Source organism: Balaenoptera physalus (assembly GCF_965194825.1).
Source record: "Balaenoptera physalus genome assembly, chromosome: 11".
NCBI lineage: Eukaryota > Metazoa > Chordata > Mammalia > Artiodactyla > Balaenopteridae > Balaenoptera > Balaenoptera physalus.
In genome coordinates, this window is record NC_138896.1 from 62,295,295 (window position 1) to 62,322,460 (window position 27,166).

The 27,166-nt window shown below is 45.0% G+C and overlaps 1 protein-coding gene across 9 annotated transcripts in view; it reads left to right on the forward strand.

The window, feature by feature from the left end:
- Positions 1–27,166, forward strand: part of ITGA9 (integrin subunit alpha 9) — a 352,771-nt gene that overhangs the window by 175,729 nt on the left and 149,876 nt on the right. For all 9 annotated transcript variants that reach the window (XR_014250773.1, XM_082412752.1, XM_082412753.1 and 6 more), the window contains 2 exons: positions 87–236; positions 20,464–20,540. Coding sequence is in view for 8 of the 9 variants with exons in the window: in XM_082412752.1 (XP_082268878.1) it covers positions 87–236; positions 20,464–20,540 (227 nt within the window). In the remaining variant the exon portion in view is untranslated. The remainder of the gene's footprint in view (positions 1–86; positions 237–20,463; positions 20,541–27,166) is intronic.

The following is a 27,166-nucleotide window of genomic DNA, read 5'->3' on the forward strand; positions in this document are numbered from 1 at the left end:
TGTGGAAGGTCTTTGTAAACTGTTGAAATGCTCTGCACATGTCAGCAGCGCCCGCCGCTCACGTGCCTGTGTGTTTATTGTTTCAGCGGAGAGTGCAGGACGTCATCAGCCCCATCGTGTTCGAGGCCGCCTACAGCCTGGGCGAGCATGTGATGGGAGAGGAGGAAAGGGAGCTGCCGGCCCTGACCCCCGTGCTCCGCTGGAAAAAGGGACAAAAGATTGCCCAGAAGAATCAGGTGAGAACCTGAAAGCTCATGGCTGGGACCCCAGGTGGCAGGTGCCTATGCAGAAGTAATGGCCCTGGTGGCCTGGGAGCCCATGGCCAGCCACACCCCCTCCTGGGCCTTGCTTTCCCGATCTGCAAAATGATGAAATGTATGATTTAGGGGTTTGTGTCTAACAACCACATAATTTAAACTCATTGAGGCTATTCTCAAGCAATTAGAAAATTATGATCCCTTTGAGGTCATGAACTGGCTGCTTGGCCCCGGCACTTGCCTCCTGTTCCTACACTGTTTCCAGAGCTCAGATCAGCACCTAGTGAGTGCTCTACATACAGTACATGTTTTATTGATGGGAGCATGAGTGGGGTGAAGAAGCAAGAACTTCCTCTTGCTAGAATTGGTGGTTGAGTTGAGAATGCCCCGCTCAGGCGTCTTTGGAAGGCAGAGCACCGTGAGCACAGGCTCTCACCATCCTCCCCGGCTCGGCAGATTCCGGGCTGTGCTGCTGTGCAGAGGAGCTGCAGGGTGACGTGGGGTGCCGGCCGTACGAGGCCATACAGGGTAGGAGTGAGCCATGAGCTAACGCCGTGCAGCATCACTGGCCTGTCTGCCCCGAGTCATCTGGGAGATATACAGTGCTGACGACGATGCAGGAAATACGCAAGTAGTCTGGGATCCCAAGTCTGGTTCTAAATCTTTCTTTAACACCCAAGATCATCACAGATCCAGGACCTGGGGAAGGTCAGACAAAACTGTTTTTTGGCTAAACCAGACTCCTGGGTGGGGTGGGGGCAAAGCTGTGGAACCACCCACCAGCCCGAGTCTCCACAGTTCTGACTGCTCTGAGCTTATGGGAAAACTAGCAGATCAGTGACCCACGCCTTGCAGATGAGAGTTGTAAATAGAACCACAGAGAAGTGTTTGGAGTTCGAGATGTAAGATTTTTACCAAGATGTCCTCATTTTCTCCCATAGTCTCTCCCATGTGGTCTTGGGTCAGGTTCCCCAGAAACAGAGCCTGAGACGGGGATTTAGGAGCAACTTGGTCTAATGAAGCTGTGCTCTTAAGAGAACCCTGTAAGGAAAGGGGAAAGGGTGAGCAAGTATGTGGTCTCAGCTAAAGTCTAGCTTTGGCCTGAGGCAGGGAGCTTTGGAGCATAAATTACAGCAAAGAGCCGTCCTCTCCTTGAGGGAAGGGTCTGGCCTTTTGTACCCCTTACTTGTCAGCCATTGGCTGTGTGGGGGATGGAAGGGGAGTATAGCTCTCCTTGAAGGATACTCCCTGCAGCTGTGGACAGTTCTCTGGAGGAGGCTGCAGATGTGAGCCGTTAGCCGCCTGTAGCACATCAGCTGGGGGAGGGGCAGCAGTTGTAAAGGGACGTGGGCAGAAGCTGCTACCCATATACACACAACCTACTGGCAACACTGCCTTTTTGGATGCTTCTTTTGAAGTCAAACATGAACTTTCAAAACACAAGTGCCCTGTAGGGTGGCCAGAATGTCCAGCTGGTCACTGATACTTGGAGAAGGCTCTGGGGGAGTGAGGGGAGAGACCAGGAGGATGCTGGGTGTCTAAGTGGTGGGGCAGGGTGGAGGGGAGGCATGAGGAAGATGAGGAGGACAGGAAGATAAGATGAAGAGGCGGGACAGGAAGCTGATGACTCCTGCCTTGACTGAGGAGTAGAAGTGTGTATCATCTCCTGACAGTGAAGTTGGGCCAAGAGGTCAGGCTGGGGACCCAGTAAGCCAGAATATTATGATAATTCCTAGATCATGAGTTCCCCATCCTATTAATACTTTGCTCTCTAAGGTGGAATCTTGCTGGCCCAATAAAGTTGGGTTATGGGAGTGGTCCAAACTTGGGGTGCTGGGAATCATTTCAGGGTACCCTGTGCTTGTTTTACCTCTGAAATGACCCTGTGAGGTAGCGGCCTCCTCTGTTCAGCATCTTGCTAGCCCTGGGCATCTCTTCTACAATGAACCCAACTCTCATTTCTACCAATCCATCAGTGGCACAGAGTGGGCCTTCTTTAGTGAAGAGCATCTTAGAACCTTTACTAGCATTTTTAGATTCAGGCAAACTGATCAAAGGCAGAGATTTAGGGACAGATTAGTATGAAAATGCACTTCTTGGTCACTTATGTTCAAGATGGCCAAGCAAGCATAAATATTTATGTCTGTGCTTTCTGAGACCCCATTATAGTGATTATAAATGAGTAAATCAGAACAGGGAGGTGAATGCTGCTGGGGAAGGGGCATCAGCCAATGAGAGAGTCCAGGGATTTTTGGAATGAGTAAAGAAGAAGGAAGAGTGTTGGTGGGTGAACCTTGCACTCTACACGGAGGGGCTGGGTGCCTGTCCACCCATGGGTCCAGAGAGGCTGTAGCCACGGCCAGGCCAGCAGTTTCAGAGGGGTACAGGAATGAGAAATGGGGCTGGAAACAGGGAAGGGGGGTGTTAAGTGAAGGTTCGTTTGTGGAAGAGTTGACTTTCTGCCCCTGTCCCCACACCTACATACTCTAGCCATGCAGAATAGCAAGAAGCCAAAAGGCCTGGGCCTTTTATTTTCTAAAGAATTGAATAAACTGGTTGAGATAGTGTAGGTGGGCTTTTTCCCCAGGGGGAAGCCTTATTTCTTCTGGCATTTGGAGCCTCCAATGTAAGAGCTAGCTTCCCCTCCCACCATCCACCCAAACATCCAGATTTTCCAATCAGCTCTTTTACTTTATTCTTAAAAATGAATGGACAACCAAGGAAATCTGAAATTGAGGGGGAATGTGGTACATGGAGAAAAAAACCAAAATACACCTACAGAATAACTGACTTAGAAGGAAATAAATTTTTTAAGGAATAGAAGAGATTATAACACTTTAAATACCAATTTATACTCTATGTAACAAACACAAGGAGATTCAAGAATATATTCTATCCATTAGAAAGTGGTTGGAATTCTATTTCTTCTTAAAAGAAAGAAAGAACAAGGAAACGTTTCTTGAAAATTAACAATATGGATGCAGAGCCAAAAATGTAGTAGAAGATAATGATAAGAAATCTCCCAGTAAGCAGAGCTAAAAGACAAATAGAAAAGAGCTAAAGCATCAATCTGCAAGGTCCTAGATCCAACTAATAAGAATATCAGAAAAAGCAAACAGAGAAAATGAAAAACATTATGAGAGATAATGGAATAAAATTTCCCAGAGTTAGAGAGAGACACTTTTTTAAATTTAAAGGACCCACAAACTTGCAAGCAGGATAAACCAAAAATATCCTAGATACATCATTTTGAAATGGTACTACTCCTAACACATAAGGAAAATTCTAAATGCTTCCAGGGCAAGGAGTACAGGATGGTGGTAGTGAGGAATATTTGTCCACTAACGACATAATTAGAGTCACACTAAGTTGTCCATTAGACTTCTTATTAGCAAGATTGGAAGAAAGCATATGTGAAATAAGGGCTTCAAAGCTCTGAGAGAAAGTGATTTTGAAACTAGGATTTTATACTTAGCCTAACAGTCAAGTATGAGGTCAAAATAAAGTTATTTTTCAGACAAGCAAGGACCCAGAAAGTTTACATCCCTAGGAGCCTTTCCAAGGAAATCACCTGAGATGCACTCCAGGAAAACAAGGGTGACAATTAGAAGGAGCAATATGGGGGATGTAAGAACTAACTCCTAGAAGTCTAATGACAAGAAATTCCAGGATTACAACTGTGCAGCAAGTCTAAAAAACAGTTGATCAATTTAGAACAGGGGATCAATGAACTTCGAGAAGAATGAAGCCAGCCATAGCAGAATGACAAGAGAGTAGCAAATATTCAGGATACAATGTAGATGGAATATATTTTTTCCATGGATAAGAAAAAATAAAGGCAGTCAAAAACTCCCAGGAAAATAAAAACATGGCCAATATGTCATGGTTCAAATATAAAACAAATTAAAATGTGGTGGAATTTTAAGCAAATAGAAGAATATACGGAAGAGAAGGACCTTAATACTAGAAGCATTCTCCCTTAAGCAAAAGTTGAGTATTCTAGTAGTTTAACTTTGCACCTGTAGAGGAAGATATGTAATCATGACACTTGTCTTGGCTCTGCTGTGAACAGTAATCAAGAGGCCATAATGACAACATGATTTATTGGTTTTTAGTATTTACAGTCAAGCCAAATCAGTTACGGTTATAGTACATAGTATAAATGTCTTTAATTTTACTGTATAGAGTTTAAAATAGAACAAAACAAGTTGTTTTAATATCTTAATCTTTCAAATTGGTGAGCCAAGAGTTATTGTAAAACTTGATGAAACAAGAAAAAGTTGTTATTACTTAAAATTGCAGAGGTTACCAGTAGAGCAGTGCTTCTTAAAGTGTGGTCGCTGAACCAGCAGCATCAAACTCCCTTGGGATGTTGTCAGAAATGAAAATTCTTGGGCCCCAACCCAGACCCTTTAATCAGAAACTCATGGGTGGGTCCCAGCAATCTGAGTTCTAACAAGCTGATCAGGTAATTCTGATGCAGCTAACATTTGAGAACCAGTGCAGCAGAGGAGCTAAGAGTAACGATTTGCCTGTCAAAATTAGGAAAGTGGATGGTGGGAGGGGGCCTTCATGTAGGTGAGTTCAATTCTTATCTATCATGGAAGGAATTCAGTGAGATAATGTCTAAATCTGATAAATCAAGAAGTAGTAGTATCAATATATTTTCTAGAGATATGGAAATAATCATCAAAAGAAACATAAATGGACATGGGTTTAGAGTGGTTCCTCTTGAGAGGAGGACTCAGTATATGGAGGTATGTGGCAGGAGGTTATTATTTTAAACATGTGATTCTTCGGTTGAAAATAAAATGAAAGAAAAATATTGTCCTTAGATTGAGAAGATTGTCCAGGAGCCTGAGAAAAATTCTGGGAGAATGATCCTTGCTTTACTCCTTTTCCTGATTATGGTGAAAAAAAAAAAAAAAAAAAAGATAATTTAATGATCTTTCTCCATGTGTCTTCCAGATGTTAGCTTAATTTAAGGGAAAGATTCTGAGAGCTAGGCCCACTCTAGGAAGCAGAGCTGATTTTTAACTTGTATGTATGTGACAGGTCCACAAAGAGCATCTAACCTCTTTCCTAGGAAGGAATAAACTCATTGAAACTCTTCATTTTGCCAGGTAACTTCAGGATTTAAGTGCCTTAGTCTCTTCAACTAAAAGGCACTAAAAGCCCATGTTGGTACATAGGGTTGTGCAATAGAGTGGGTTAAATTCTGGCAATCTTTCAGAGTCGGGGTCTGCCCCCATTGATGGTCTAGTTCAGGTGGAATAGCTGCACAGTGTATATAACGTGGAGTCAGTGACTAGAGCATTTTTTTTAATTTTTTTAAATTTATTTTTATTTTTTATTTTTTTATACATCTTTATTGGAGTATAATTTCTTCACAATGCTGTGTTAGTTTCTGTTGTACAACAAAGTAAATCAGCCATATGCATACGTATATCCCCATATCCCCTCCCTCTTGAGCCTCCCACTCTCCCTATCCCACCCCTCTAGGTCGTCGCAAAGCACCCAGCTGATCTCCCTGTGCTATGTGCTGCTTCCCACTAGCTATCTGTTTTACATTTGGTAGTGTATATATGTCCATGCCACTCTCACTTTGCCCCAGCTTCTCCCTCCCACCCCATGTCCTCAAGTCCAGTCTCTGTGTCTACATCTTTATTTCTGCCCTGCCACTGGGTTCATCAGTACCTTTTTTTTTTTTTTTTTTTAGATTCCATACATATGCGTTAGCATATGGTATTTGTTTTTCTTTTTCTGACTTACTTCACTCTGTATGACAGACTCTAGGTCCATCCACCTCACTACAAATAACTCAATATCGTTTCTTTTTATGGCTGAGTAATATTCCATTGTATATATGTGCCACGTCTTCTTTATCCATACATCTGTCCATGGACATTTAGGTTGCTTCCATGTCCTGGCTATTGTAAATAGTGCTGCAATGAACATTGTGGTATATGCTCTCTTTGAATTATGGTTTTCTCAGGGTATATGCCCAGTAGTGAGATTGCTGGGTCATATGGTAGTTCTATTTTTAGTTTTGTAAGGAACCTCCATACTGTTCTCCATGGTTGTTGTATCAATTTATATTCCCACCAACAGTGCAGGAGGGTTCCCTTTTCACCACACCCTTTCCAGCATTTATTGTTTCTAGATTTTTTGATAATGGCCATTCTTACTGTTGTGAGGTGATACCTCATTGTAGCTTTGATTTGCATTTCTCTAATAACTAGTGATGTTGAGCATCTTTTCATATGCTTCTTGGCCATCTGTGTGTCTTCTTTGGTGAAATGTCTGTTTAGATCTTCCGCCCGTTTTTTAATTGGGTTGTTTGTTGTTTTGATATTGAGCTCCATGAGCTGTTTGTATATTTTGGAGATTAATCCTTTGTCAGTTGTTTCATTTGCAAATATTTTCTCCCATTCTGAGGGTTGTCTTTTCGTCTTGTTTATGGTTTCCTTTGCTGTGCAAAAGCTTTTAAGTTTAATTAGGTCCCATTTGTTTATTTTTGTTTTTATTTTCATTACTCTAAGAGGTGGGTCAAAAAAGATCTTGCAGAGATTTATGTCAGAGAGTGTTCAGCCTATGTTTTCCTCTAAGAGTTTTATAGTATCTGGCCTTACATTTAGGTCTTAATCCATTTGGGGTTTATTTTTATGTATGGTGTTAGGTAGTGTTCTAATTTCATTCTTTTACATGTAGCTGTCCAGTTTTCCCAGCACCACTTATTGAAGAGGCTGTCTTTTCTCCACTGTATGTTCTTGCCTCCTTTGTTGTAAATTAGGTGACCATATGTGCATGGGTTTATCTCTGGGCTTTCTATCCTGTTCCACTGATCTATATTTCTGTTATTGTGCCAGTACCATAGTGTCTTGATTACTGTAGCTTTGTAGTATAGTCTGAAGTCAGGGAGCCTGATTCCTCCAACTCCGTTTTTCTTTCGTAAGATTGCTTTGGCTATTCGGGCTCTTATGTGTTTCCTTACGAATTGTAAAAATGTTTTGTTCTAATTCTGTGAAGAATGCCATTGGTAGTTTGATAGGGATTGCATTGAATCTGTAGATTGCTTTGGGTAGTATAATCATTTCCACAGTATTGCTTCTTCCAATCCAAGAACATGGTCTATTTCTCCATCTGTTTATGTCATCTTTGATTTCTTTCATCAGTGTTTTATAGTTTTCTGAATACAAGTCTTTTGCCTCCTTAGGTAGGTTTATTCCTAGGTATTCTTTTTGTTGCGACGGTAAATGGGATTATTTCCTTAATTTTTCTTTCTGATTTTTCATTGTTAGTATATAGGAATGCCAGAGATTTCTGTGCATTAATTTTGTATCCTGCAACCTTATCAAATTCATTGATTAGCTCTAGTAGTTTTCTGGTGGCATCTTTAGGATTTTCTGTGTATAGTATCATGTCATCTGCAGTGACAGTTTTATTTCTTCTTTTCCAATTTGTATTCCTTTTATTTCTTTTTCTTCTCTGATTGCCATGACTAGGACTTCCAGAACTATGTTGAATAAGAGTGGTGAGAGTGGACATCCTTGTCTTGTTCCTGATCTTAGAGGAAATGGTTTCAGTTTTTCACCATTGAGAATGATGTTTGCTGTGGGTTTGTCATATACAGACTTTATTATGTTGAGGTGGGTTCCCTCTATGCCCATTTTCTGGAGAGTTTTTATCATAAATGGGTGTTGAATTGTGTCAAAAGCTTTTTCTGCATCTATTGAGACAATCTTATGGTTTTTATTCCTTAATTTGTTAATATGGTGTATCACATTGATTGATTTGCATATATTGAAGAATCCTTGCGTCCCTGGGATAAATCCCACTTGATCATGGTGTATGATCCTTTTAACATGTTGTTGGACTCTGTTTGCTAGTATTTTGTTCAGGATTTTTGCATCTATATTCATTAGTGAATATTGGTCTATAATTTTCTTTTTTTGTGATATCTTTTTCTGGTTTTGATATTAGGGTGATGGTGGCTTTGTAGAATGAATTTGGGAGTGTTCCTCCCTCTGCAAATTTTTGGAAGAGTTTGAGAAGGATCGTTGTTAGCTCTTCTCTACATGTTTTATAGAATTTACCTGTGAAGCCATCTGGTCCTGGGCTTTTGTTTGTTGGAAGATTTTTAATTACAGTTTCACTTTCATTACTTGTGATAGGTCTGTTTATATTTTCTAATTCTTCCTGGTTCAGTCTTGGAAAATTGTACCTTTCTAAGAATTTGTCCATTTCTTCATGGTTGTCCATTTTATTGGCATATAGTTGTTTGTAGTAGTCTCTTATAATCCTTTGTGTTTCTGCGGGGTCAGTTGTGATTTCTCCTTTTTCATTTCTAATTTTATTGATTTGCGTCCTCTCACTTCTTTTCTTGATGAGTCTGGCTAAGGGTTAGAGCATGTTAAGTACAGGCTTACTGATGGATCCCAGGCTTTTGGCAGAGAGTGGGAGTGAGTGAGGCAGGCAGGAGGCCAAGCCTTCCCTCTGCCGGGTCAAGAGCAGCCTTGGGAGAAAATGGGCTTCAGGGTGGGTGCCAGGCTGTATGAGTGAATAGTGGGGTTGCCACCATTGCTGAGGACCAATTGGGATTCTGGGCACTCAGAGAAAATTGGAGCTCTAATGCTACAACCTCTGTAGGACATACAGCTTGATGAATGCACATTTCACCTTAAAAATTTAAGGAAAGCAGAGACCTGCCTCTTTTGCCTCAAGAAATATTTGGTACAGATATAACAACAACAAAGTGTTTTATCCATTAGCCAGAAGAGTAATTTAAAAGGACTATAAATCTAAGAGCAATTCAGCTAATTGAGTGTCTGCTACACGTTAAGACGTGGATAAAAAGATAAATGAAACATTGCTGCCTTAGTAGACTTAGAGACTGTACAGGAATAACTTATACAGAGCAGAAAGTGAGATTCAGACTAGTGTGTGTGAATTTCACTCCAGAGACCTCTTCCAGCCGATGATAAGGAGATGCTCTCTGGAGAGGGGAGAATTGGCTGGAGCCTCATGGAAGAAGTAGGATTTGGATACTTGGGGCTGGAGGGCTTTGACCAACAGAGAAGGAGGGAGTGATGGATGCTAATGGTCTTCCATGTGGCTGAACATCTAGTGAGGAGAAGGAGAGGGGCCATTAGGGCTGGAGGTACAGTCAGACAGTCTAAGGCCACTTGTTCACTGACCAGGGAGTTGGACTTGATTGAACTGGTAGGGGACAGGAGACCATCACATCTTCTTGAGATGGTCTGCCTGGACTGGGGGGCCAGTTAGGAGCTCTCACAGCAGCCCCAGGAAGGTCTTGCAGGTCAGTTCATGAAGGTTCTGTCTGATACACTCAGAGAGTTGACTCATCATCAGTTCCTAGTGGGTCTCAGCTGCTGAAAGAGTATGGCATGAAATGAAACAGTCCTGGAAAGCTCTGGCTGGCCTGTGTGCTGGGAAAGCAGGAAGGCTGTCATTGGGGCCCTAATGTTTCTCCTACAGGTGAGCATACCAATGGCTATGACAGAGGCCCTGGCTTCAAACCCTATACACAGAGTAGAGCTTTGGAAATAACTGCTCTCAGGCTTCCTCAGGAGGCCCCCAAAGAGACCTGGCTGGGGCTGGACTTCCAGGCCACCCACTGTGGTAGACAGAATGGCCCCCAAAGACGTCTACACCCTCATTCCTGGAACCTGTGAATATGATGCATCACATGGCAAAGGGAAGGACTTTGCAGTTGTAACTAAGGTTATGGGCTTTACACTAGGGAGAGTATCCTGGATTATCCAGATGGGCCCGATCTTTCTCCAGCTGGAGGCAGAAGGAAGGAGGAAGAATAGGAGGTCAGAGAGATGCAGGAGAGGAAGGAGTCAGAGAGATCTGAAGCTTGAGAAGGACTTGACCTGCCATTGCTGGCTTTGAAGACGGTGGTGCAACTTGACAAGGAATGCAGACAACCTTGAGGAGCTGAGAGAGGCTCCCTGGTGAGTGTCAGCATGGAAATGGGGACCTCAGCCCTACAACCACAGGGCAGTAAATTCCGCAAACAACCTGAGTAGGCCTGGAAGCAGATTTTCCCCCAGAGCCTCCAGATAAGGGCCCATACCAGGTAACACCTTGATTTTTGCTGTTGACCCCCAATGCTTAGCACTGCCTGGCTCATAGAGGATGCTCAGTAAACCTATCTCAGTGGAAAGGGCCCTTCTGAAAGAGCACAAGGCTAGGTCCTCCTGCAGACGTTGGACGTCATATCAGAATTTCTTCACTGCAGATTCAGCAAAGCTGTATAATTAAAAGAAATGTGCTCCATGAACTCTCTAAGAATTCCTCCCAGGCAGGAGAGCAAGGTGTGTGATTTAGGGTGACTTACCTACTCCACAGTGCACTTGTGCACGTGTGAGTCTATTTTTTCGAAGACCAAGGTGGAGGAGACACAGCTGGTGAGAGGAAAGGCATTGGCTATGTTGAAAATACTCACTTTGTCATCTTTCAGGGAAAGGTGAACTGTTTTACTCTAATATTAACGTTTTACTATGTTGAAGCCATAAACTCTGAACCTCCATTGTGCTGGAAACCATCACCATCTGGACCTCCCACCCCGGCCCCTCAATGCCTGGGTGTGTGGGATGCCAGCCCTGTGCCCACAAAGACTCAGTGTTTGTTCAGCCTGGACATTAGGTAATGCTTTCCTTGCTGAGGTGCCCAGCCAGCTTAAAATGCCATTATTTACAGCTCTAAGGTTTATTTTCATTATCATATGTAAAGTCTCTGCAGAAGGATGGAAAGCTGAGGGGTTGGCAGGGAGGAGAGAGCAGAGTAACTGCAGACATCAGAGCCGGACAGGTCTCAGAGACCATCCAACCTGCGGGTTCCAGAGCACACACCTGTATTCAAGGGAGCAGGTTGGTGCAGTGGAGGAGAAGGGGTGTTAGAGGAGGAGGTGTCCACCCCCCTCCCTATTTCAGCCTGATCAGTCCTACTTTTATAGGCATCAGCTGTTTGGCATCAGCCTCTGGCTAATCTTCTCAGAAAGGGCACCATGGTGAAACACCTGTGAAAACCATCCACTTTCAAGTACAAGTGAGGAAAACAAGTACGTAGTTCAGCATTACTGGCCACAGAAATCTGGCTGTATCTGTTTCTCAGGCTTCCCATCAAGGTTAATCCAAAGAGCAAAGGAGAGGTTACACCTACTATCAAAGGCTGGGCTGTACTTGTAGTCACCTGTTGAATTTTTACAATTTCTTCTTCAGTGTTATACTTTATCTTTGCAATTTTTTTTTAGCATGAGATTCTTTTTTTTTTTTTTTTTGGCCCCGCTATGCGGCTTGCGAGATCTTAGTTCTCTAACCAGGGATTGAACCCAGGCCACGGCAGTGAAAGCACCAAGTCCTAACCACTGGACCACTAGGGAACTCCCACAGCATGGGATTCTTTATTTCTTTTTTTTATATTCAAAGGAGATTTAATACCTATCCTTATCACACTCTTCCAAAACAAATCGAAGAGAAGGGAACACATCCTAACTCATTTTACGAGGCCAGCATTACCCTAATCCCAAACCAGACAAGAACAACACCCAAAAAAGAAAATTATAGGCCAATATCTCTGATGAACATAGATGCAAAAATCCTTAACAAAATATTAGCAAACTGAATTACAACCATTATCTTTGCAGTTTCTGGAAAGAATGTGTTCTGGTCCTCCAAAACTCTTTTCAGAAGAAAATAGTGGTTTTCCTCCAAATCTTCAGCCTGTTGGATTTTCTTCTACATTGTCCTGCTTTATTAAAAACCGCCCACACAAGCACGTGGAGTGTGTGTGTAAACAAGCGAGGGTGCACATCTGGTGGATAGTCTCTAGCTGGGGAAGAAATCTTAGCTTCTCTCTTGGTATCTTCTGAGATGATTCAGAAAATCAAAGGCCAGGCTCTTGCTACTTGCTACTTGAAATGTTACCTGGAGCCCATTCACATGATGTTCTTGGAGATAGGGGAGGAGAGATCCTCTCCAGTTTGAAGCCATCTTTCTCACTCCTAGTTGCCTGACTATGTCTGACTCACCAGCTTTTAGAAGCATGGCTAGGGACTTCCCTGGTGGTCCAGTGGTTAAGGCTTCGTGCTCCCAATGCAGGGGGTCTGGGTTCCATCCCTGGTCAGGGAACTAGATCCCATGTGCCGCAACTAAAGGAGCCCGCATGCCACAACTAAAGATCCTGCGTGCTGCAACTAAGACCCAGCGCAGCCAAAGTTAAAAAAAAAGAAGCATGGCTAGAATACTCTTCCTTTTTTCTGACAGCACCAGCCCCCTTTTTTGAACTTGTTGGTTCTGTTTTCTGCCTCTTGTGACTAACAGCAACCTTTTCTTAAAAAAATAAATAAATAAACAAAGAACACAAAAGATTCCAGGGTAAAAATCAAGGCAAAGAAACTCTGGCCCTTTAAAAAAAAAAAGAAGAAACGAAAGAAATTCTGGGCCTTCCCTGGTGGCGCAGTGGTTAAGAATCCGCCTGCCAATGCAGGGGACACGGGTTCGAGCCCTGGTCCAGGAAGATCCCACATGCCACGGAGCAACTAAGCCTGTGTGCCACAACTACTGAGCCTGCGCTCTAGAGCCCATGAGCCACAGCTACTGAGCCCATGTGCTACAACTACTGAAGGCCTCACGCCTAGAGCCCATGCTCCACAATAAGAGAAGCCACTGCATTGAGAAGGCTGTGCACCACAACGAAAGCGTAGCCCCCACTTGCCGCAACTAGAGAAAGCCCACACGCAGCAACGAAGACCCAACACAGCCAAAAATAAATAAATAAATTTATTAAAAAAAGAAAAAAGAAAAAAAGAAGGAAATTCTGGTCCTGGAAGGCAGGAGATCCCTAGAGGAGAGTTGACGGCTGAGGTTGTAGAGGGACTTGAAATATGGCCTGCGGAAAGCCACCAAGTCTCAGGCAGACGTGGAAAGGACACTGGGAGGGTCCAGAGGCCAGGTGCAGGCCCAGGTGGGCAGGACCTCCCTGAGCAGTTCCTCCTCCCACTCAGTTCTTCATGGGGATTGAACTAGATCTTCAAAATGTTGCCTTCAGGCAGCGGGGGCTGTTCTCCGAACCACAGGGCCATGGAGTAAACCAAGGGATGCCCAAAAGACAGAAGCATTTATCACTTCCAGTTTTTCCATGGGGGGCATGAAGCAAAATCAGTACCACATTTGTTGTTCAGAGGGAAACCAACTGGACTCCTCCCATGATTTCAAAATCTGAAAGGACAATTTATACAGACCCTGAGATAGAAGGAATTTCTCAGCTTTAATTTTACAAAGTATTTGTCTTTCATTTATTCTTATGGACGTGCTATTCTTTAGAAAGCAAGTCTGTCTGCATGACCTGATTTTATTTTATTTTTTTATTTTTTATTTATTTTATTTATTTATTTATTATTTTTGGCTGTGTTGGTCTTCATTGCTGTGTGCAGGCTTTCTCTAGTTGCAGTGAGTGGGGCTACTCTTTGTTGCGGTGCACGGGCTTCTCATTGCGGTGGCTTCTCTTGTTGCGGAGCATGGGCTCTAGGCATGTGGGCTTCAGTAGTTGTGGCGCACGGGCTTAGCTGCTCCGCGGCATGTGGGATCTTACCAGACCAGGGCTCGAACCCATATCCCCTGCATTGGCAGGCGGATTCTTAACCACTGCGCCAGCAGGGAAGCCCGTGACCTGATTTTAAATACCAAGCTATGAGACCCTTCCTTCACTTGGGTATAAGACTCAATAGAGCTGAAATTCCTGGGACCACCCAGGAATGAGGTCTTTAATGTGCCACATTAAGGACAATTTTGCATTCTGGAAAAAGCATTAAAATGGAATTGGGAAGGAGAAACCTCTTACACTCAGGTCATGGCATTTACACACACACACACACACAAATGTTTAATACTGTGCTAGGTGCTGGGGGCTGCAGGCATGAACTACCTATGGCTGGGGCCTCTGGGAACTTATGTGGGACGATGGGAGGAACAGCAGTTCAGAAATGTCCCTCCTGTTGTCCAGGCAGAGACCTTCTGCAAAGTCAGATCGCCCATCAGGAAATGTCTCGCTCATTTTAGCTTACAAACAGCCTTGGGCTGGGATTTGAAAAGCATTAATTCCCACCCAATCCAATTGTCCTATTTTCTCAGGTCCCAGCAGACCGGTTTGCCATGGCAACCCTATAAACAGTGTCTAACCTACATCAATGATTTATATATTTTTAAAGCTAATATCACCAACTTCAAGAAACTGATCCTCCTCTGAACATGACAGCTGGAATAGACTAAGAATCCTACTTCCTGCTAGATCAGTGCAGATTTTTCCACTGTAGATTTGGGTGGGAGAAAATGGGCCCTCCAAGGCCTGAGCACCTGGGCGACTGCTTTTCTGAAGTCAGCCTTGGTCAGGGCAGCCATTGAGCTATCACACGCACCCAAGGTTGTTCTGGCCTTGGTGGCCACAGCTTTGTGAGAAAAACACAGCCAACTCCAGCCTCTGTGCTCTGGTTCAGAGCAAAATGTAAATTGAACTGAATTCATTGTCTTCTACCCTCCCCCCAAACCCCCTGGCCTAAAGGGAATGAGGAAACAAGTATCTAAATATTCTAGAACAGGAATGGGCAAACTACAGTCTGCTGGCCAAATCTAGCCTGCTGCCTGTTTTTATAAATAAAGTTTTACTGAGACACAACCATGGCCATTCCTTTACATATGTCTGCTTTTGCTCTAGCAACAGAGCTGAGCAGTTGTAGCTGAGACCATCTGGCCCTCAAGGCTGAAAATATTTACTGTCTGGCCCTTTACAGAAAAATCTGCCAACCTTACTCTAAAACAAGTAGAGTAAGGATTGGAGGAGAAGCTGGAGAAAGGATTTCAAAAAGAAAAGTGTATTCTCCAGGGAAAACTGAGATGAAGACTAGGGTGAGGAAGGAGCCAGCATGGAAATCTAGTCCATGAGGCTGGGGAGGCCACTGGGTGTCCAGACTGCAAAGCCCAAGGCAGGAAACAGTCATCTCCTGAGAGAAGGAGTTTAATCTCCTGTAAACAGAGAGGAATCAGAGATGATGTCTTTTTTTTTTTTTTTAGTTTATTTATTTATTTTTGGCTGCATTGGGTCTTCTTTGCTGCGCGCGGGCTTTCTCTAGATGCAGCGAGCGGGGGCTACTCTTCGTTGCGGTGTGCGGGCTTCTCATTGCGGTGGCTTCTCTTGTTGCGGAGCATGGGCTCTAGGACATGCAGGCTTCAGTAGTTGTGGCGCACAGGCTTAGTTGCTCCGCGGCATGTGGGATCTTCCCGGACCAGGGCTTGAACCCGTGTTCCCTGCATTGGCAGGCAAATTCTTAACCACTGTGCCACCAGGGAAGTCCTCAGAGATGATGTCTTCTTAGCTCTGTTTCCATTTTCCAGAATGGCTGCTTCCAGGTTAAAAAAAAAAAAAAAAATTGACAGGGATATTCCAGTCAGAGGTCGAGGCTGGAAGGAGGTGGGAGAGACTGCTTCCAAGCTGGGTTGGGATTTGCCTGATTTAGGCAGCCAGGCTTGTGTTTGCCCAGAGGGTTAGGGAAACGTGGAGGAGCAAGCAGAGGAGAAGTTGGAAAATTGGTAGTTTGGCCCATTGGCTTCAGGGAGAACCTGTACTCTTTCCACTTTGTACAGGAGAGATATTTTTTACTTGCTCCTGGAAACTATGCTGTCAGCTAGCATTCTGAGGCTTCAGACTGCCCCCGCTTCTGCCCCAGAGAGATGTTTTTCAGTTCCTCAGGAAACAAAACTGTCACTTGCCCAGAGAGACGAATCCAGGTCCTAAGCACAGGATCTCTGAGTTTCAACTTCAGTCTCCAAGGTGGATGACACAGGTCTCTTGATTCCTTGCTGTCTTGATATTTTACCTATAAGACAACTTCATTCCCAGCCTGGGGAGGGTCTTGCCTAAGCCAAGGCTTTGCCAGGGCTTGGAATGCACAGCCACTTTTGTTCACACCATTACCCAAGTTAGGGGAGGCCATTAGGTTGAGGAATATTCCAGTAATCTTTCTGTAAAATAAACTATCCCAAAATGTAGTGGCCTAAAATAACAGCATTCATTTTGTTCATGAATTTGAAATTTGGCAGGGCCTGGTCGGGGCAGCTCATCTCTGCTCCACATCATGGCAGCTTGGTGGGGCTGGGGGACCCATTTCCATGGTGGCTGACTTCCGTGGCCTCGAGTTGATGCTGCCGGTCAGTTTCTCTCCACGTGGGCCTCTCCATGGCTTCCTTGCAGGGTAGTAGCTATAGTCCAGGAGCAAATGCCCCAGGAGAACTCAGAGGAACCTCTAGTACTTTTGATGACTAGGCTTGGAAATTGCAAAGCACCACTTCTCTGCAGCCACAAATCCACCCAGATTCAAGGGGTAGAGTATTGACTCCACTCTCTGTGGGAGGAATCTCAGAGTCACATTGTAAAGAGTGCAATGGGAGACATCGTGCATTGGTTTTTAGAAAGTACAGTCATCTACACAGAGAGAGATTCATTTTGATTCTCTCTCCATGGTCTTGTACTGCACTGTCCACTAGGAAATCCTCATGGAGCTCACTCTTACCTCACTCTTACATACCATCATTGTCATTCACATTTGCTGGTGTAGACAGTGATGCACATTTGCTGGTGTAAACAGTGGTGCCTAAAACAAGAACAGCGTAATAGCCACAAACTCCCACTCCCAGCTAAATGCTAATCTGGATTAACAAGAGTGTCACTAATGCTGTTATTTTCATTTTGTAAATGTGGAAATTGAGCCCTGGACTGATTTCTAAGCTTGTGCTTTATCTTCTCACTATAGTTTGTGCTTAATTTTAGCTGGTCAGTGTAAGCACTCAACTAATGTGTATCTGAGTGTGTGTGTGTGTGAGTGTGTGTATGGCAGACTCAGTGCTTGCCTTTGTTGGAAGGAAATTCAGCAGCACTGGAGGACTTAACAGCTAGAGAAGTTAGTTTGAGGGACAGGAAATAGAGAGCAGAGTACAAGGGAAAGTCAGACCAAGGACAGAGCTTGTAGCTCAGCAACAGTTCTTTGCTGGGGGGTGGCTACAGCTTTGGTGTTGATGAGCAGTGTATTCTCATTGGCCCATGTTCCAATGGTCACCCCATCTCTCAGAGCATGTGGGGTCCTCCAGTGTGGCAGCTTCTACATGCTGGGGTCTGAGGGCAGGCACGGGGTGAACAAGACCAATACAGTCCTGGAGCATCATTTTAGCAGGGGAGACAAACGGGAAACACGTATTGATAAAATTAATTAGTTACAGTCGAGATGAGCAGTAGAAGGAAAAGTGCATGAACTACAAGAACTTATGACAGAGCCCAAGCTCATCTGGGGCTCAGGGATGTGGTTTTGATTTGCTCATTGAAGGATGAGAGGACACGTACCAGGTGAACCCGGTGGAGGCATTTGGGCTCGGCATGTGGGGAGGCCCTGAGGTGGGAAGTTACACGGCCAGGCTGAGGGGTGGCTGGCACAAGGGAGCCAGGGTGACGGAGCTGAGGAGGGCAGGCACCTGATCTTTTCAGATTGTGTGCCATGGGATGGCTGTAGGTCCCTTCCTCCTTGTCAGTTCTCACCTGCTCCCCACCCCACCGCACCCCACCTCCAAAGGCTGGAAGTCAGACTGTCTCTTGCCTGTAAAATGGGAGAAACGCTTGTAAAGAGAAGCCTGTCACCAGGGGCAGAGCTGGGTTTAGTGGAGCCTAAAGCTTATATGATTTGGGAGGAGAGCTTCTCTTGGGGAAAATCAAGTAACATCATGAATAGAAAGTGAGGTGCAAGGCCCCGGTGGGAGCGTGTCAGTGAAGGCCCTTCAGCCTGAAGTTTCATCAGCTTGATGGTAAAGTCACCTTTGGTGTTTCTCCTCATTTCTAACCTCGGAAAGCCTTCTTTTCCCACCTGAGCTATTCATGCAGACCTCACATCCACTTATTCCTGTTTTCTCCTTGACTGAGATGGCAAATAAATCACAAATGCCTCCTATTAAAACCTCTTGGAAATTTGGCTCTCTCTTTGCCCCCAGTGTTGTCCAAAAGAACATGGGAATGTCCTTTTTTTGCTCAAGACTTTCATGAGTTATTCCCCCACACTCACGGCAGGGAATGTTGGCTGGGACATATTATTCTTTTGGAAATGTGACACAGGAATATGAATTTCCATAAGCAAAGTTACTCTGCCTGGTTGGGTCTAGAGTGTTCGTTGGCCAGCATGTTTGCTGGAGTTCACGTGGATGCTCAGAGAAGCTGCCTGGACTTGTCCTGTGGGAGGAGAATGAATCACCTGGAACTATGTTCTCTGTATGTGTTAGAGGGGGACCCACAAATATGAGTAGTGATGACAGAGAAGGTGAATAGTGAATAAATGACAACTGAAAAACGGCCACAGGCTCTTCTCTCCAAAATCCCACCAAAGTGATCAAAGGCATGTGACTAGTGAAGAGTCTGTCGGTGTGGACTCAGGAAGCCTGCTGTTCACGGATTAGAGACATCAGAGAGATTGAGACCAGAGGGAAGGACAGACAAGCCCGCCGAGTACCACAGAGAGAAGAAAACTGTAACTCCTCCCCAGAGCTGCTCCTGATTCCTGGTTGCCCTCCACAGGTAGGCCCAGCTCAGGCACACGCTGCGACCCCCTGGAAAGATGTCGGGTGTGGCATAGTGAGCTTTAGGCCCCAGCACTGGATGGAGGCCCTGGAGGCCCAGGAGGCCCAGCCTTGGTTAGAGAAAGGACACTCCGTCCTGATAGCTACTGGCTGCCCCCCCGAAGACAGGATCCCTTCAGTTGGCTGTGGTGCCCTTGGCCTCAGAGCCTAATTGCCTTTGACTTTCCCCTTTGGAATTAAAAATTATAGTATGAACCCCTCCTTCAGGCAGAACCCATATCAAATACGGATTTTCTGCCTCGCCACGACAGCAGAGGGAAATGACCAGACTGTAACGTGGGTTACTATTCATTCCGATCTGAGAGCATTTAAAGATCATCTCAAAGATGGGAAGAATACCTACCTACCGTGTACCTTTCTTGAAACAACTACTTGAAGAAGCACTTGAGCAGCCTGAGAAACGAATCAGACAAGGGGTGCCCGCTGTGGTCAAGGCCACCCCTGACTTGGGTTTCCTTGTTAACTGCTGAGGACCCCTCGCCCTGAGGGACCTGGCTCCAGGGGGGTGGGGGTTTACCGGAATTGTAATAGGGGCGGGGCAGCCGCGCGGCCGTTACCGCGAGACCCTCAGCGCGAGACCAGGAGTGCAGCGGTGAGAGGTCCCGCTCCGCAGGGTCAGCAGGGCAGCGGGCCTCGCGGCGGAGAGTGTGGAGACAGGGGGATCGCGGCCTTCTCCCCGGGGCCCTCCAGGCCCTTCGGCCTCCGCCGGCGGGTGAGCTGGGGGCCCGGGGACAGGCCGAGGGCTGTGTCCTGCAGGGCTCCAGAGCCCTTGTCACTGGGCCCCGGCCTTGAGGCAGCGGCGAACCTCTGCCCCATGCCCACCTCCGCGACCGAATGGCGGTGGCGGTCACCCTGGGTCGCAGTCCGCGGGACCTGGCCCCCAGTTGGGCGGCCTGAGGAGCCTGAGGGCCGGCTGGGTTCTGGGCGCCTGGCTCCCTCAGCAGTGACGGCTGGGCGGGGTCTGGGGACCTGGCCCTGCGGGCGCCGCCAGCTGAGATCTGCCTCCTCAGCCGGGCTGGGCACTGGCGGGAGGACCCGGGCAGGGTGACCGGGCCGCGCAGGGACCCCTCCCCTTAACGAGGCCTGGACCTCGGAGGGCAAAAGTTGAGCCTTGGGACCTTGCCCCTTCTTGTCAGAACAGAGACTAACATTTGTTTGGTGGACGTTTACGGGCACATCGTGACCTGACCATGACCCGACCTCAAGAACAAAGGATCTGACACCAAGAAGCTTCCAACAATTAACCCCGCCCCTCCCTCACCTTTCCTGTAAAAGGGCTTTGCTGAAAGCTTTCAGGGAGTTCAGGGTTTTTAAGGCATGAGACGCTGACTCCTTGCAGGGCCCTGCAGTAAACCTTTGTCTGCTCCAAACTCCGATGTTTCGGTATTGTTTGGCCTCACTGAGCCTCAGGCACACGGGAAGAATTCCCACTGATTTGGAAGGAAGTGGTTGGCTGTTATTTACTCATTTGCCACTAACGCTGTTTTGCTCTTCCTCTTGTGTCTCCCTCACAGACTGTGTTTGAAAGGAATTGCCAATCTGAGGACTGTGCCGCCGACCTGCAGCTTCAGGGTCACCTGTTACTCTCCAGGTGAGTCAGTGCCCCCTTCTTGACTTTGTTCTGGGAAGCTGTTTGTCCTGACTTCAGGCCCAAAGTCTGCATATGCAGATTTCCCCACCGAAGGGTAAATAGAGGTGGATTTAAAATGAAAAGTTGCAGTTTAAGAAAATGTATATTATACTGTAATTTTAACAACAGGTATTATTTGGGGGGATAGTTTGGTTTTTGTTTTGTTTGCAGTCTCACATATCTCACAATTAGAGTTTTGTATTTCTAATTTCCCTGAGTATTGGTGATGTGTGTTTGTGTTGGGGGGTGTATTTTATTTTTAATGTAATGTTTTTAAAAATTTATTTATTTTATTTTATTTTCGGCTGCGTTGGGTCTTCGCTGCTGCGTGCGGGCTTTCTCTAGTTGCGGCGAGCGGGGGCTACTCTTCCTTGTGGTGCGCAGGCTTCTCATTGCGGTGGCTTCTCTTGTTGCGGAGCATGGGCTCTAGGCACGTGGGCTTCAGTAGTTGTGGCACATTGGCTCAGTAGCTGTGGCTCACGGGCCTAGTTGCTCCGCGGCATGTGGGATCTTCCCGGACCAGGGCTTGAACCCGTGTCCTCTGCATTGGCAGGAGGATTCTTAACCACTGAGCCACCAGGGAAGTCCTGAGGGGTGTATTTTAGGTTTACTTATTGTATTAAGTTGAGCCATGTGAAATTGCCAATATTTAACTGTTTGGGACAACCCCTATGATTCAGTTCATTATTATATAAAGGAATACGGGAACTACTATAAAGGTTCTTTTTCCTTTTTTCCCCACACTTAAAGCGTTGTGCTTTAACAACAAGTAATGGTTCTGCGGCAGGAGCAGGTGGAGGAGAGGGGCGGCTGTCCTGATCCAGGGGACAGACAACCAGTCTCCTGGAGCAGGGCTTCCTCCTACAGAACGTGAACCCTCAGCTGAAGGTGAACCTTCCGTAAAGGGCTTCTGTTTTCTCTCTGCCAACCTTTTATTTCAGACTTCTTGAAGGTGCTGGTCCTGAGTCATTTAACCACATTTCAGAGAATGGGTTCCTTTCGAGACAGTTCCTTCTGAGAGATTGTTTTAGCCTCCATGCTGTTTATTACCATTTCTCAAAAACAGTCATCAGTGTTGATAGGTATCCTCTAAAATGCCATACTGTGTGTCTTAACTGTGAGAGTTAAGTTTGTGTGGAATGAAAGAAATATCCCATCACGAACCAGAAACTACACTAGGACACCTTTACTTCTGTTGATAAATAACCTATTATTCATCAAAGGAAAGTAATAGTAAGTATTCTTTTTTTTTTTTTAATATCTTTATTGGAGTATAATTGCTTTACAGTAGTGTGTTAGTTTCTGCTGTATAACAAAGTGAATCAGCTAGACGTGTACATATATCCCCGTATCCCATAAGATTCTTTTTCTTTTGTTTACATTTATCTGGGGAAAGGTGACGTAACCGCCCTCCATCCGCCCCTCCGCACACACACAGATACTCTTCCAAACCTCTTAAATATTAATTAGCATTGCTTTTACTTAGGACTTAGTGTAGTAGATTAAAGTAGCACATGTTGTGCCAAACTTAGAAAATTATTTCAAACTGATAAGTGGGTATTGGAATTGTTTTAACATTAGTCAGAAGGACCTCCTGGGATTATGAGAGAAACCAATTCTAAAGAAGGTTCATAAGTTATCAGATCATGACTTTTAGTTTTAGAAAGGTCTTCCAAAAAGTGTTTTAGGGGAAAAGTAACATGAAACAAAAATACGTAGATTTGTTTTATCTTGAGGCAGACTAAATGGTGGAAACTTATTTTGGATTGTAGAAAACTTCATGTGTTGGGAAAATGTTCACTTGCTCTAAGGTTAAATATTAGAAGAGTCCTGATGTTCTTGCAGCCCATTAGTGGACGGTCAAATCCATCTGTATTGCATTGTGCTCTTCATATGTTAAAATATAAAACCCGAGGCTCATGGTCAGTACGGCACCTTATCCCTAAAGCTGCCTCCACTGCCTTACCCTGGCCTCTCAGGACTGTTGGTCAGAGCCAGGTCTGTTCTCTGGGCCCAGTAATCAATAATATGGGAACAATTGGTGTGGTGTCCAGGGCCCAGACTCCTGTATGTATCAGCTAGCTAGAACCACAAGAACGTGCTGTATAACAAACTAGCCAAAACTCAGTGGCTTAAACCAGCAATCATTTATTCTCCTGGAACTGCAGGTCAGCTGAGAGTTGGCTGGTCCAGGCTGGATTCAACTGGATCTTGGTTGACTTGCTTATGCATCTGGGGTTCAACAGAGGGTAGGTGGATCTCAGCTAGGCCCAGGTGACCCAGTTCAGCTCTGCTTCATGTGTCTTTCACAGTCCTGCTGGAACCAGTGTCCTAGCCTAGGTGTATTCTTCTCATGGCATGGCACCGGTGCAAGAGGGCAAGCAGAAACATGCGATAACTCTCAAGGCCTAGGTTCAGAGCTGGTGCATTCTTACTTCAGCCTTATTCTACTGGTCACAGCAAGTCATATAACCAGTCTCAAAGTCAAGGGACTGGGAACTATTCTGTGCCCTTTTAGTGAGGAGAACTGCAGTCATACAGCAAAGGAGGCAAATTTAGGGAGGGGTGAAAATTGGAACCATAATGCAATCTATTCTACCATGTAAAGAACAGGGTCTCTGTGTCGCTTTCCTGGTGCCTTATAATTTTCAGGACTATTTCAGCCTTTCTTGCAGTTCCATCTTCCTACAACTCAGACATGAGACCTAGAGATTGCGGGAGGAGATTTTCCAAATCTCCAAAGTAACGTCCTTGGACCAAAGCTCTGAGCATCTCCCTAGGATGAGTTATTTCCCAGGAGGCCCCTTGGTCTCTCAAAATAGCCTTTTGGCTGGATGCCCCATTAAACAAACCTTCATTATACTCCTGGGCCCATAAATGTCCCCAAGGGAGCCATCAGAGAAACATTAACTGGTAATTGGCTAAGTAGAGATACAAAACCAAGCCCAGGGTTTAAATTACTTTGAATTTCCCCAGATCTTTGCACAGAGCCAGGCACAGAGAGAGAGAAGGCACAGTCAGTAAACTGCTCATGGAAGCCAAGGTCTGAACTTGGTTGACAAAGGAAGGCTTGGTAGCTTGAACCAGAAGTGAGCTGTTTTGGTTATCATGTAACTTTCTTGATTCATTACTGCCAGGGATGGGATGTACATTTCTTTATTGTTCAAGGCAGGGAAGAAATGTGGGCCCCTCTCTCCCAGGATGCCCAGTGTGGTGGGAGAGGACAGCTGGGTGCTGTCAGTGCCTGGTCAGTGCTGGAAGAGAGGTAGATGGGTCATCATGGGGCCCTGGAACAGCTTCCGAGAGGAGGAATTAAAGGCAATGCGTCCAGACATTCGGGGCAGAGGGAAAATGTGAGCAGAGGCACAGAGGCGTGGAGGGCAGGATTCCCATGCAGATCTGCAGGCATCTGGAGTGAAGGAGTCGGTCAGGAGGTATTTTTGCCATGAGCTTCTCTGCTGTAAAATCTTTGCCACAAGAGTTTTTGCTGCAAACATTTTCACCATGTAACTAATTGGCTATAAGGCAATTCTCCTGTAAAAGATAAAAAATAAAAGAGCATCATTAAACAGGACATAATGAAACATGAAAAATGAATAATGAAGATTAAAAGACTTTATTGCAAAATATAAAATATTTGAATACGTTTAAAATGTGATTCGTTTTCCCATTCAGCGTCGCACTTTTTCTTTTTTGCTAAGATTTCTTCCTCCATTAAGAGAGGGATCAGTTTCCAAATACTGAGATGCACATTTGTAACTGAGCTTTGTGTTGTGAAAGCCTCTACACTGTTGTGTGTTCCTGGCATCTTGTCACATGTTCATTGATTGATGTTCCAAAGTTCATGGGAAATGTGGGTTCAACTCTCCACCTTCAAATATCTGAAGGATTTGCAAACTGATATGTTATCATTTTCTAGTAGAGTATGCAGTCTGGCTTTACCCTCTCTTATTTCATACTTCCAGTAAGTTTTATCACCGTGTTTCCAATCAAGTCGACATATGTAGTTGTTTTCATCCACTGCTTTAAGACTGCCTGTCTCGTTGTCACCGTGTAGAGTGTTATGAGTGCTAAGATTTATGTAATATAAATCAACCAGTTCTTTTATCTTTTATGGCAAAATTGCCTTATGGTCAATTGGTTATGTGGCAAAAATATTTGCTGCAAAAATGCTTGTGGCAAAGATGTTTATGGCCAAAATACTGAACACAGGCCAGGAGAACACAGTAAGAGATGAGAGAGAGAGAAACACTGTATTGTGACACACCTATGAGTTTGGGTTTCATCCTGAAGCCAGTGGAGGTATAGCAGGATTGTAGCATGAATGGATTTAACCTAATAAGAATGCGGGTAGGCACACTGAAGGGGTAGGGAGAGAGGAGTGGGGGTGGGGATTGAGATTTAGATGCTGTGGGTCATTGGGTTCTGTATTCCACTGAGTGAAAGTACGGTCCAGCTTGAGTTTTGAGTCAGTTACTCTCTCTAGCATCTCAGTTCCTGCATCCCTGGCTCAGGTCCATGGAGTGGCCGCCCTTGGTCTCAGTGCAGGAGCACCTTGGGCAGGGTTGGGCTTACGAGAGATATTGTGTTGATCTCCACCGTGGTGCCTCCCCAAGGGCTTCAAAAGGACAATTTGGACAGAATTTTTGCCTTTCGTGCTGTCTTTAGAGCCTAGCTCTCCTGTTGGCTGTCATCCACTGTACTATAAGGTTGAAGCCAAGGGGTAACAGAGAAAAGTCCCTCTGACAACAGGGTAGACAGCACAGTACAAGGTGTTGTGGTGGGAAGCAGCCAGAGTACCCATAGACTGAGGAGCCTTTGTCTTGAGAAAACAGAGGGAAAGATATCTGGGAGTGATTGGGTCACCTCGAGTGGCCAGGGATCAAGCCAGGAAATGCTATCTGTGACTGGGACTCACGGATGTTTTTATTTTTCTCTCCAGAGAGCATGAATTCTGACAGGCCTATTGTCTTTTAAAACAACCAACTCTTCAATTAAAAGTCTACAGTTTTTAATGGTCTTGAGCCTCGTTCCAGAACACACCATTTCCAAAATGTCCAGGGATAGGGATGAAGCTGTTTAGTTTCTTTAAACAGGACTGAAAATTCCATTCGTAAAATGATGCGACTATGTTTTGTTTCATCTGTCTGACTGCTCACAGTACCTAAGAATATATCACATGTGATTAAGATAAAGAAAAGAGAAATACACACTATGGCAGTTAAGTTAAAAAAATTTTTTCTTTGATGCATCCTATAGGAGACCAGTGGAAATTTCAGTGCCTTCTGGCTAGCCAACTTCAATAATGAAAGAACTCTTAAGGGAGGTAAAAAGGCACAGTAAGAATATTTATGAAGTTGGAAGAACCATCTAGTGGCCACATATAATGGTCTTCTGGTAGTAGCCGTAGTAAGGCTATTTTTGTGGTGTGGGTGGGGGACCAAGTGCATTTACCAAAACGCTTGGCTGGGAGATGGGTGGCTACATCCATGAAAAACCAGCCTTCAAGAGGAGGATCACTATACCCAGAGCGCCATTTAGAGTTTGAAACAAATTGTTCACCTTCCTAAAAATGGTACAGTGACCAAAATCATCAACTGCATAGTATAGCGTAGAAGTAAAGTTGTCTTCTTTTACGAAGGGGAAGAGACCCCTGTTTATTGAGTTCCCATCATGTATTAGGTACCCTATACTAGGACTCTAGGTACTATAGTCCACTGTAGTGTCTGCACAACTGCACAGCTTTGGGCAAGTTGCTTCACACCTCTGCGCCTCTGTTTCCTCTTCTGTAAAATGGGAGAAATAATAGCAACACATTATTAAAGTTGTTTTGAGTACTTAACGAATTAAAACATGCTTCCAAAAGCTTGGCATATAGTAAGCACTCAGTAGATGAGAGCTAGCATCATTATTTCATTTAATCCGGTCAGTGACACTAAGAAGTAAGTATTATTACACTCTTTTTAGTGTGGAGGACATAGAGGCTTAGGGAGGCAGGTGACTTGCTCAAGGGCTCATGGTGGTTGGGGCTGGGGGTGGGGATTAAAGCTGGGAGTGTCCAATTCTGCATCCTGCTCTCTTCCAGTACACTGGCCTCAGTTGCTGAGGCTGGCTCTGGACCAGAAGGACCAAGGCTGGGGAGCTGGGGGAAAAGTCTTCCTCTGTGTGAAAAGCCCCAATTCAGAAAGGAGGTGAATGGGTAAAAAAGTCCATCCTCAAAGATGCCTCCCATCCATCCCCAGTCATGCTTCCCCTGTGCTGTCTGACATGTGAGGCGCTGTTCAAAAGCTTTTCTCGCTGGAGACCACAGACACCAGGCCTGCTGGGCCAAAATGGTGGTCCAAGCATCGAGTCAGGCTATTCTTAATACATGTAGGCTGGATTTTTCTCTCCTTGGAGGGCCTCAGATTTGACCGTGAGCTTGTGGCTGGCATGTCAGCAGTTTCCTCAAATGTAATATCATCACTATTATTATTATTATTTTATGAAGGAAGATGAGTGGGAGCTGATCAGAATCTTGGAAAACTTTTGCCCTTACCAGAATATTAGCCATGTGATTCATTATTTATTTTTTTTCCTCCACTGTC